The 12,840-nt window shown below is 39.0% G+C and overlaps 1 protein-coding gene across 1 annotated transcript in view; it reads right to left on the bottom strand.

Moving 5' to 3' along the window:
- The window catches only part of GPC6 (glypican 6), a 716,537-nt gene that overhangs the window by 48,128 nt on the left and 655,569 nt on the right, over nucleotides 1–12,840 (bottom strand). Inside the window, 1 exon segment of the mRNA XM_041423396.1 lies at nucleotides 11,937–12,080. Within this exon segment, the coding sequence (XP_041279330.1) occupies nucleotides 11,937–12,080 (144 nt within the window).

Raw genomic sequence — 12,840 nt, 5'->3', positions numbered from 1 at the left:
AGAAAAGGTCTGAAAGATAGAACTCATTAAGGTGTTCAAGACAGGAACTGAGTTTTAGTATGGGTTCAATGCCAAGCACAGTGTGACCCCTTGTTGCCAGACCAAATCAAGTAGAAATACCACCAAGGTGTGTGATAGCAATTTCCTAGTCTATCCAGACCATGAGCTCCAGAAAGAAGAATCTGTGAATGAAATTCATCTCACATGATGTCATTGTTCCTGTCTGAGCTACAAACTCTTCTTCTGCAGACAATGGTGAGAAGCAGGAACTGAAGAGTACAAGTACTACTTAATGCAACAAAGATTTTTAAAGTATCTCAGGTCAACTGTGCCCTGAAAGTGCCTATTTCTCTCAGCTGACACCAAAGGATACATTATCTGTCTGGCTCTGGGGTTAGATACCCCCATTTGGTCAACTGGATTTTGTCTGAATGAGGGAATAAGAGTTGAAAAGATTTTAATGTAAAAATGATTTCTAATATTATAAATGTTCGCTGATTTTTTAATGTAAAAATGATTTCTAATATTATAAATGTTCTCTGATTTTTAAGTTCATTAACATTCATTGTGAGATCACAGAAAAGGAAGTTTCTTGCAAGTTCATTTATTATGCAGTGACTTTTTTCCTCTAAATGACTGATGCTTTTTTCAGCAGAAGAAATACATTACTCAAATTCCTGTTATTTCTCCACATATATCACACTTTAATATAGGAGCACTGTAGGTATGTTATATTAAAAACACAATGCACTTTAAGCAATTAGCTTTTTACTTTACTTTCTCTAGCAGTTACTTAGGTAACACAGTTATTATTATGTGCTGGATATTTTTATGGCCTTGAATGTTTCAAGAGAAAAACAACTTTCATTCTGGTCTGTTTTTGTTTGCGTTCCTACACAGTATTTATGCCGTCCAAATATATAATAGGAAAGGAAAAGTCTCAGCACTTTAAAGCAAAGGCAATTATCCTAGGGACTGTTAAGAGCTGGTTGAGTATCAGCAGCGTGGTTTGCTCCCATACAAATGGGCAGTAATGTCAGCTGTCCATCAGGATCTGGCAGTGCATCAGTCCTGCCTGAATTTAACCCTATCAGTGCAGGTGTTGACATGTCAGCTGGGTGTCTAAGAACCCACCACAGATGGTGGAGACCTGGAGTGAGGTTCAGCTGCCTGCAGACAGATATTCACTGCTTTGGAAACTTTCCCTCTCTTCCAGAGCAGATGTCAAATAGGGCCTGCACCACACCTGAGACCCTCACGTGAAGCTTTTCTCTGTAAAGGCTGCGACTTCTTAGTCAGTGGCATCTAGTCAGTTATTCAAGTTGCCAGCTGTCTCATTTTGGCCTAATTTAAGATCTTATGAGTAGCTCCCAGCTCCCTCATTCAATATAGATACAAATTAATTTAATGCCATGTTGGAGTCCTCTAGAGCATCCAGAAGATGGAAGAACTTCTGTAAGGTCTTTATCACATCTCTCAGCCCTTGCAGATGCCTAGATAGTTCAGGGCATGGTCACTTATCATGACACTTGTGTTTCAGTCAATGGTTTCTGCCTGCTATTGACCCTCTTGACTAGCTCTCCACTGCTACCATGGAAGATTAACAAATCCAGCTCTACAGAGCACCTGTATTAGAGACACTGAATCAGGCAGAGTGAATTCCATTTCTTTTGTAACAGAAATAACATTTACGTGACATACATTCATTACAGAAGCAGCAAGACCCAAGAAAACCAAAAAGACATGTACATAATGGCAATTTATGATTGCTGCCACTAGATCACAAAGTCACTGGAACAGGGTGAAATTGTGAGCTTCTACTGAGTCCCCACTTGACCACATCTAAGTCCTTAATTCTAGTAGTCTTAGTCACTTTCACTTTGGTAGGGCTGTTTGGGGAGGAGTCAGGTATTGACTGCTCAGAAGGAGCTAGATTAACTCAGCTCTAGCCCTCTATAACCTAAATGTCTTGTCAAGCATAAAGTTCTTCATAGCTGACGGAGGAACACTGGCACTTCCACAGAGCTGTTCACGCAATCTCTGGCAGATATCTACATTAGATTGGGAGTTACCCTCTGAAAATTCCCGTTTTCTTAACCAGCTGTGCAAGGAGTCCATACTCCTCATTCCTAATCCTGTAGGAGGAGTTCTCTGTTACTGTGTACCTCAGTGTCCAGAAGAGGATCTGTTGAAGTGTATTGCAGGTAATCTCCCATTTTCCATGTTGAGTATCTGAATTGATAATATGCTACCTACTTACTTTGCCTTCATGTGGACCTCTGAGGTTGCTAGGGTCTACACCCAGACCTAGGATCCAGAAAATGATGCTGGGTTTGCTCAGAGACACAAAGTCTTAGGCTTGTCCTCTGTTAATGATGGATTCACACAATTTGATGTGATGAACTCATGCTTTTCCCTTCCCCAGTATTATTAATTATCTTGGCTTTCCCATCAAACATCTGTAACTATCCACTCAAGATTTGCTGTTTATGTGCAGCTGTGCATTATAGAAGCATCCTGTATTGCTATCCCAACCACCTAAACTGATACATTGATATGATTGAGGGATGGTAAATATTGAAGGATAATAAGAGCAGAAAAAAATCACAGGAAGTAATTAGTATATTAGTATATGTACTTAGATTTATTTACTAATATGTATGTTAGTATAAGTAATGTGCATATTTTCCTAATGAAAAATATTCAGTTTTGACTAAAAAAGGGTCACAAAAGGGTCACCATTTGTAATGAAGATAAACCTTCTTATTTCTTGTATTTTACTCCTCTTAAGTCACTGTAATACACATATAAGTCCATAAAGTGCCATTTTCTGTCTATTACAAACAAAGAAAAACATATGAGATGTTTAGTTTAGGTCTGCTGTTACTTACTATTTGTTCTAAGTGGAGTCCAGCACTGCACATTCCTTTTATGAGTTCAAAATATATCCATGTTCTCCAGTCTAACAAAATAAAATAATCTGCAAAGGCTGGAGAAAACTAATTGCCAGCATAAAACATATTTTTCTTTGGAAAGTGAGATTCACTATTTCCAACTAATTTATAAATTACCAAAGTTTTAATTTCTCTCTTGGTATCTACACTTGTACACAACTGGCTTTCTTGTGGAAAGACATTTTATGTTCTGTAGTCACTTGCACAAAAAAGGACCCTCTAATTCTCTAGTGGTAGATGAACAGATGATATATCACAAATCCATTTTTCATGAAAACTTAGAACGGGTTGGCTGCACTCGTCTTGGCAATGCAAGAATCCATTGCAGTGTAGCACCTTCCAGGGAGGCAGGCAGTTGTTGCTGCTACTGTCATATTACTTGGAAGCATCTAAATGAGCATGGTTTATGCACTGCAAGTGGGGACACAAGCCCTGCCAGTAATTTTTAAACAATCTTTTGTTGCTAATATGATATTGAAACACTAAATGCAGAAAACGTATATATAGTTACCATCTTTCTTTATCATGAACAAGAACATTAAGAATTGACTTTTCCTTCTGCACAGATTCATGCACAGACACGTGAAATGAAATGTGATCTGTCTTCCAGCTGAAAGAGCAGTGCAAATGTATTTCCTGCTCAGATTAATCTTCCAGAGGCTGGTAATATAAACTTTCTGTATATTGGAAAAAATCCCATGTCTTTATTGAGTAGAAGCTAAAACATCAAATGGAAGGAAGTAGATTTTAATCCAGATTTACAAGGTGAAATTTCCATTGAATAGAAGTTGTGCAGCCTTCAAATTAACAATTTTCATTTGAGTCTAGCTATCCTTCTAGGTACCTGATGATACCATGGCAATGAGTATGATTAGCAGTATGATATGAACTATGTATTGATATATCTTATAGACCAAAATCTCCTTTGTGCACATCTGATTTATAGAGCCTAGCTCCAACCCCAAGGGTTATGGTTATATTTAGGCATCTACAAACTGGATCTCTGAATTAATCTTCCAGATTCTCTTCATCCTCAGTGGGGAGAAGGGGGTAATTCAGATTCTTGTCTTCTCTAAATGAGTATTGTAAGCAAGCTCTGGAGGCGCTATGTCCATTTATTAGTAAAGGAATGAATTGACAGCTCAGACTTCAGTTGTAACACTAGAAACATGAAAAGCTAGGACAAATAAATCCCACTTCATGTTTATCTGGTTTGATAGGGCACAGGTAGGCAAACTTTAGCCTAGATATCTTGCTTTTCTTTACCCTAACAACTAAGTTCAGCAATCACACAGTTTTTCAATGTTCACCAAGTGAAAACCCATAACTGTGTCATTTCTTCATCTTACTGTTTGCTAAAAGTCTGGTGATTCAGAGTGGATTCTATCTATAGGTTTTTTACTCCCCACCTCTCGAACAGTGATCTATAGTACCATTCATGCTCCTATGACTTTCCTGGAAATGAGAGGATGACTCCCAAAGGATCTTCACACCTATCAGGTAAAGGAAGTTCAACTGGTACTAAAAAATCCATTTTAGAAGATGATCATACAGTCACTGTGTTCCATGAGGACATCACTCTTCAGGCAAGGTAGAAACTGCATGGCAGTCAAGATTTGTGCATTTTCTTTGATAACTAATTAATGTAGATATCTGTGGCTCCTGTCACTGTTGGGAGATGGCCTTTCCTTGCCCATGCTAGTCAGGGTCTGAGCAGCAGGCAGACCCATTCCACCTGAAGACAGAGGCAACCACTGTAACAAAGCTCTGTCTTAGCAACCACCTCATGCACGTTCGGAATGCAATATGTCGGATACAGCAGCATGAACAACCATTCACCTGGGGGATGGAATAATATCACCATTTTTAAAAACAGGACTCTGTCAGGTCTCCCAGGAGGGTTCTGACAGCCACCATCATTCATCCACCTTTGCCACCTGGAACTGGTATTAACCATGAGGGAAAAAATGATTGCACAGACTTAAACTTAGATATTGCTGAGAGACAGAAACTGACACTAAACAAAACTTGATACTAAGCAAACACTTATTTTGGAGAACCAATCAAAGCCTAAATCCAAATGACCACAACAAACGTGGTAAAACATATTTATTCATTTTGCATATTGCATCCAAACAGCTAATAAGAAACAGGACTCTGTCTAAACATGCAAAATGTAAAACTGAAGGAGCTGTATATTTCAGGAATCATCTGCTGATTAGCATCACACAGGGTTATCAAATCCAACAGCAAAGCATCTAAGGGTTTTGGGGTAGTAGCCCGTGGGAAGCCAGGTGGCTTCTAAAACACTTGTGTAAACCTGTCATCTTCAGCCTTAAGAGTGTGACCCAAAACTCCAGAGTTATGATGCATTGTAGAGGCTCATTGTTTGTATCTTATCCCATGGCCTCAGTATGCAGAAGATACTTGGAAAATTAATCTCAGAACTTTAAGCCCTTTAAGACTTATACCTTCTGGATTTTATTCTAGGGTCTCTTGAGGAAAAAAAAAATCTTGAGACTAAATGTCCTATCCCAGGAAAACTGTGCTATCATGGCATATATTTAACAGTTCAAGATTGTGGACCAGACAGTCTAAAAAAACTGAAATGAAAACTTCACTTTTATGAATGCCCTGGATGATTCCCTGGCCAATTCAGATCGATGTCTGATTTGTCTACAGTCTTGTTACTTTTAGTCTTCTGTAGTTAAAATGTAAAGCAGATTATATATTTTTAAGTAATATTTTCTATTTCATGTAGTTTTGGTGCAGTGGGAAAAAGTTGCTTACAACTGATTTCTTAAATTACCATCACAATTTTTCACTGTAACAAAAACCATAGCACAGTGGAATATAAAAATTAAAAAGAGACTTAAAGTACATTGGAATTTATTCCTAAAAAGGGTAGTTCAGGGTATCTTCCTCATGGAAATTGAGACTTTATCTGCTTTTACTTTAAGGAAATTAGAAGGGACTCTAAAAGGACTTTTTCCCACAAAGTGTGATACAGTATATTCCCCTCCCTGGGGTAAAGAGCCTAAAAGGTGTTCTTTCTCAGATGGGGTGCATGCTCATCCACTAATCTATGCAGCCACTGTACTGTGTGTGAATGCAAATCACCCATGAATGCCACGGCCAATTTCTCAGTTGCCTGTCTCCATAGTATGCATGTGCACTATGTATTATATGTTTAATAGTGCATCAGCTCCCTGGTGAAAAATCAAGAAAACTTTCATGTCCTCCTGAAAGAAAATGTGGAATTATTTTATACACGTCCAGCCAGGTCAGGCTGCAGTATGTTCTCGGGAGAAATTCCAGCTGAATTAAGACAGCACTGCTGTACAGTGATGTGGTGGATACAGAGGTACTTGGGGCAGCTTAAACACAGGAAGCAGCATGGCTGTATCACCATGGTGCTCTCTGTAGACTAATTAGTCCTTCTAAGAAGGTGGACTATTAAGTCCATGCTAAATGCAAATCTGTGCCTTCCCCTTGGGCTGTGCTGGATGAGCTCTGCTGAGGAAGGCTTTTCTGTCTGGAACCAGGGACCTCTAACAGCCACAAAAATGTATGAAGCTGTAAGGCAAAAGGAGATTGGCCAGCAAGAGAGGGGCGTTTTTAGGGGGAGAGCCCAGGAAGGCCTGGGAGCTCATTTTTGTTGCTCCAGGCACAGGACTCAGTGCTGAATGCTACTGCAGGCCTGCATTGCTCTACATGCCCTTGTGGGGTGTGAGGCTATGGGGATGCTTACACCAGTTATTAGTTCACTGGAGAAATACATAGCTTTTTTTTCTGGGGATGAGGCATCATCCATGAGCTGAGAGAAAAATACTGGAAGGCAGCAGCAGCTCTGGGCATGTGGCAAAATGAAATTAGAATGCAAAATTACAGAAAGAACTGCTAATATTTTAGCCTACAAGACACACACACAAAGTAAAGATGGTGAAGATGAAGCTTAAATGAGTGCTTTGTCCATCATTGTACAAAGACAAATGGCAATGAAGTGAAGAATAAGAATACCAAAGCTTACACCATGTTGCATTGTCCTCCAGATAGTCCTCTGGGAAGCAAGAGGGAAACAGATTCAGGGAACAGAAAAACAAAACAAAACAAAACAAAATAAACCACAGGTTATACCAAACAGGCAACCACATAGAAGATAACGAGTTTTTATAAGCAGTTGATTTTAAATGAGAAACTTTAGATCATGCTCTACAGAAGCAGGTGTTAAAACTATTTAATTTTTGACAATTTTTAAAATTTACTGATCTCCAGGTGTACTTGCTAGATGCTTGGACTAAGATTGCCACTTTTTGACACTTTGTTCTACAGGGATAAGGAAAGATTTCCCTGAGCTGTTCAAATATATACTTTAGGATGAGATGAATTGTTCTTTAGAAATATGTGATCTCAAATCAGTTGCCTAAACCCATGCTTAGATAATTGAGCTAAGGCCTTTATTTCTCTCTGTTAACATTAAAAATGACAGTCATCTTGGACTGAAATCAAGGTAGCTGGTTCTAGGTATCTGCACTATGGATTTTTACACTGAATAAGAAAAGTCCTCATTTTTACTACTGTTGCAGTCAGTATGAGGTGGAATACAGTTATTGAAATGTAGGCAGAGCAAGCCAATTTAGCACTTCTGAGATATTCCATTTAACTTCCAACCAGGTCTCCTGTAACCTTGCTTTCACCTTTGGACATCTTGAAGAGCACAGGCATCTCAAAGAGCGTCAGGTGACTATATTTATGTAGCTGAATTTCACATGGTGCAACCTGCAGAGAACAGCTGGGGCTCAGTTATGTTCTCCCACTTGGATGCCTCACAATGACATCCTCTAGGGTGTTCTATCCAGACTTCAGATGCCAGTCCAGGGGAGCATAAGCATCTCAAATTACTGTTCTATCTTCCAGCTCAGTTAGATGACTTAAATACTCCAAGGCATTTCAGTCTTGTCTTGTTATCTACATGTGGATATTCCAATTGAGTCTTTTATTTCCCTCTCTTTGAGTGATGTCTGTGACAGATGGGGTGAATCACTCCCCAAAGATGTGTGTCTCTCTCCATTGGCTTCAGAAAGAGCCTGACTTTTAGGCTCAGTGCTGTGAAGATGTCATTGAATTGTCTGAGCATGCATGTCTTGAACTGCTTGAGCTTCTGTAGCATACTCAAGCCTGCTCCCCTCTGCTGCTCATAGAAGTGTACTGGTCTCCTTGAGTCCTCTGCGGGTCCCATATTTCAGATACTCTAGGATGTCTCAGACGGTGCTTTTCATCCATGCTTAGACAAGTCTCTCAAGCTCTACATAGCTTCCTAAATACATCAGATGCTTTAAAACCACCTATGCTTTTGGGGGTGTCCTAGGGTGAGGTTATGATGCTTGTATCCCCAGTCGTGTGTTCTGTTACTGCTGGATATTATGCACTGTCTTCAAGACAGGCTCTGAAGAGCAAGGTTTGTTTTGGTTTGTTATCAGCCTGCTCCCCCACGGCTGGCGGGACAGAGGGACAGGACAGTACATAGTGCGGCTTTTGCTTTTTGCTTGGCTTTTTGCTGCTTTGCTTTGCTCTTACTCCTGCTTCACTCCTGCTTTGCTCCCACTCTGCTTTTGCTTTTTGCTTCTGTTAGTTTAGCTAAGTGGTCCAGATTTTTCCCTGGACTGTTTTTTCCTTCCCTTTTTGAAACCATTCAAACCTGCTCCGGACTGGGACCTGGGAAACATCGAGAGTTTACATCTTGTGGCTGCAGCAGCCATCCCCAGCGCCAGAGGGAGCAACAACAGAGTGACCACTCCCAGGAAAGACTTTCTGAATTTTTCATCCTTTTCAGCTTGGGGAAAGTGGTGTCATCTGGTATTGTTCATTTTGTATGCTGGGGGTGTTTTGCTTGTTAAATAAACAGGTTCTTTCCACTTCTCTCCGAGGAATCCTTCCCGAACTGGTGGGGGAAAGGGGCTGTGCGGGTTTGCTTTATGGGGGGGCCCCCTTTGGAGGTTTTCCCCCAGATTTGCCCTAATCCAGGACAGGGGAATATTTAGATTTTTCCACATTTGTTAGAATTAATTTTGATCTATTTCTTATTTGTTAAGCCTTACTTGTTACAGCTATGACAATAACACAGAGAAATCACTTTCCCTCCTTTTGAAGTGGAATATCTGGATTAATAGCATGAGCTCAGGCAAGGATGAAGGAGCACTTTCTCAGATGTGCTCAGTACCTGGTGATTTCAGCACAGGCTTCTTATGAGGGCTTTGTGCAACATACCTGATAAAATATGTACAACTGAATTAAGCTTATAAGTGCAGATAGCAGCAGGACTAAAACAGAATTCAGTTCAGATATGCTGCATGTTTGTATAACACTGAGATGCAGAGGAAATATTTTCTAAACTTGGTTTCTTCTGCTGTCAAAGACAGATAAAAGCAGAATGGTTTGTCACTTCTTTTGAGGTTTTTGTAATGTATGGACTTTGTGGTGACAGTTTAAAGTCAAGTGGTCTGACAGTGTTTCATGAATACACACTCAAGGACAGACTTCTAAAAGCATTAATGTAACACTGAACAGTCTTCTGAATCACAAGAAAAGACTAGTTTCTTATATCCATAATAATCAAAATGGTCTCGAGTGTTTGAAAATACCAACAAAATACTAATATTGCAGTGTATTTATATGAAGTAAGCAACAGAAAATGATCAATGTGTAGACAAGAAAACTGCTGTGCATGTTACACCCTGTTAACAATGCAAGGGTTAGGATTATCCAAATGAAGTTGGTTCTCCAAGCTGTGGCTACAGTTCATGAAGAGAGATGTCATTCAGGGAATGATTCAGCACTTGGAAAGCTGAGGTTCCAACACAGGTTAAATGGTGTTTCTGTGAGGCAGGAGTGTAGCATTTATATCCTTCTGGATAAAATTACCTAAGATGGTGTGAGATGCAGGCAGTGACCTTTCCCAAGAGCTGCTAAGGGATTACAGCTCTGAAATAAGGCCGTCTGCTCTAATCCACATAAACTACCTTTCTTAGCTCTACTGAGATCAGCAGCCATCTCTGAATTGAGAGATGGCTGGTTCCAGCCCAGAAGGAGACAACACGTTCATCATTGCCATTTGAAGATGGATTTGATACCAAAACACGTCATTAACAGACCATAAATAGCAATTATTTTAGATGCCATCAGGAGGAACAGGAAATAGGAATTTGATTTGAACATTTTTTACATGAACAGCAGCAATACTAAAGTCCTTGTTTTTTTCCTGAAATAATGCATGAACAAGACTAGTTAAATCATATGGAGATAAGTTCCCCTTTCAAAATCTAGAAGTCATAAATAATTATCTGTATTGGCAACTTTCATTAGTTTCAGTGTTTAAAGGCTGGCAGCACAGGACACATCTCTGCTTTATTCAGTGTGCTGTTCAGCATTTCAAGTTAGTATTTTAAAAAGGATATTAATGTGTTCAGAAGTATCTTTCTTATGTCAATATATAATGCATCTTAAACCTTCCTTTTTCATTACAAAAATGCTTGAACTGTCATCATCAGACTAGTGATTAGTCATCATCAGACTATGCAAGCTGAGCTGTGCTTCCAGCCCCTTCCTTTTTATGCTCTTCCTCTCATTTCAGCTGTTTGCAACCTTCAGATTTGACAAAGCATGATGGAAACCTAAAGGCTTTGGTGACCTTTCACTTCACTTTGGCCAATTCTACATTAAGATCCAGGCATCTGCATGGAGCAGTGCAGAAGGACTGGTTCTCTGAGTCTAAAGTGAAAGGGTAAAATTAAGATCCCATCAAATATAGATTGAGTATTGCTACTCAGATTTTTAGCCTGAGATGTTGCACTGCACTATGATCCTGCTATGGTTGAACCTACAATGGAGGTAAGCATCTTCTCTGCTTAACCTTTTAGGATAACCAGGCCACAATATTTCCAGAAGTGAGGAGAACTAACAAATGTTTCTTTTTGCTGCAGAGTAATCCCATGTCTTGACTAGAAATGCCATGTTATTTTTCTATTGGGTTGCCATGAAAATTGACAGAATAGAGTACATAGAGTACAACATAGACAGAAGTGATTGGAAAGACTTGGCACTGTGAAAAGCTTCCGTGACATCCCATGAATTTGATGAATGATGGCGTCAAGAAGATACTTGGGTCCTCATCTGCATTGGTATATTTGGGTATTTTCTTTGGCAAGACAGACCAGTGCTCTGCAAGTGTGCAGCAATTAGCTGAGGGCATGTGATACAGCCTTTTTTAAATCAGAAGCTCTTCAGTTTTGCTCATCAGTTTTACCTACAGATGATTGCTGGGATGGACTAACAGCTGTAGTAATTATCCCTCTATAAATCTATAGATGTATAAATAGCAGGAACACTGAGGTCTGAAATGTGAATCCAGTGATTGGTAGTAAAGAAAATAATCTTATGTTAAAGTATTTTTTCCCAAAATGATTGAATAAGTAAAGCAAGATTAATGATCACTGAAGTTTTAGCTGATTAAAGTCAATTGTTGAGATGGATGGAAATAAAGCAGTGGTAATTTTATAATTAAGTAAAGAAGTGAAACAAATTGAGGTGCCTTTGCAAGGGTGTAAGTTAAAGAACTAGGTGATAAAAATGGCCTTAATACATAACTTTTTTTATAAAATAAAAAAAAATATTGCTGTAGACCACTTTTGATACATAATTTATACTGCAAAGTACCTGCAGAGGCTTATGTGGTTTCTGGCCTGTAGGAAAGAAGTTATTCTCTTCTAAAAAGCCTAATACATAAAATCTGAGCCATACTGCTCTCCTACAATGAAATTCTATGCCATTTCCAGTGGAGAAAAAAAAGCTTGACTGAATGCTGGAACAGCTGGCAAAGAAACTATAAAGAGTGATTATAAAATTATTAAATCAGGAGATGACCACCTCCTAGTATATAGCCAAGCCTTTTTTACTAATCTGAAAATGAAATATATTTTGCCTTACCAGCCTATCCAAACTTGTGCCAGCAGCAGTTGTAGGTCTCTCCTCTGGGATATATGGTCTAAACCGGGTATTGAAGTTTTCAGGGACAGAACGGGAAGATCTCATGGCAGGTGCTGGTTTAGGTTGGCCACATCCTTGGAAAACCTGAAAAAAGACATTCTTGGTTATATGTTTGTCAAATGAGAATCATAAAAAAAGGAAAGCTGGAATTTTGTAGCCTCTTTATTCTTTTTTTGTATTCTTGAAACAAGACTTGATTGACATTTTTATACTACTGAATTGAGTGCTTGACCTGCAATAAAACTCAGGTTAATAATTTAGCATTATTAATCACTTGGTGAGAGTATGGAAACATAGAGGGACCTTAAAGCCCCCTTAATTTAAGAAGGTGATTATTATGAGAAATTAACATCTGAAAGCATCTTAATTGCTGTCTTTCCAGGAAGAAAAACACACAAAAGGATGTCCGTTGTGGCAGGACATTCTTGATAACTGTTTTCAGTTTTGTTAAAATGCAGAATCACAGGTCATCATAATCCTTACCTACAGCTCTTTGTACCTTGCAATCTTATTTGTATTCTTAGAGAAAAGGTCAATGATGAAATAGCTTTGTAACTTGGATAACTTTCTTATTCCCTACCAATCTCTCCCTAGAAAGGTGAGGCAGACTGACTGGGCAACAGAGATAATTATTTTCTGCTAGTGCGTTTGTTTTCTGGGTATAGAAAATAATGCTTGCAGTTATTAAACTTTTCATATACTTCCATCTGGAAAAAAGTTTCAGTGTTGTGTATCTGGTAGGTACTAAAGGACACAGAGGACACTTTTGACTACTGGATATCAAGCATATTTCCCAAAGGCATTTTTGCACAAACTGAACATCTGAAAAGAGGTAGAAAATCCA

The sequence above is a fragment of the Onychostruthus taczanowskii genome, unplaced genomic scaffold (genome assembly GCF_017590055.1).
Source record: "Onychostruthus taczanowskii isolate IOZ18803 unplaced genomic scaffold, ASM1759005v1 scaffold77, whole genome shotgun sequence".
NCBI lineage: Eukaryota > Metazoa > Chordata > Aves > Passeriformes > Passeridae > Onychostruthus > Onychostruthus taczanowskii.
This window is presented reverse-complemented; position numbering and strand designations above follow the sequence as displayed.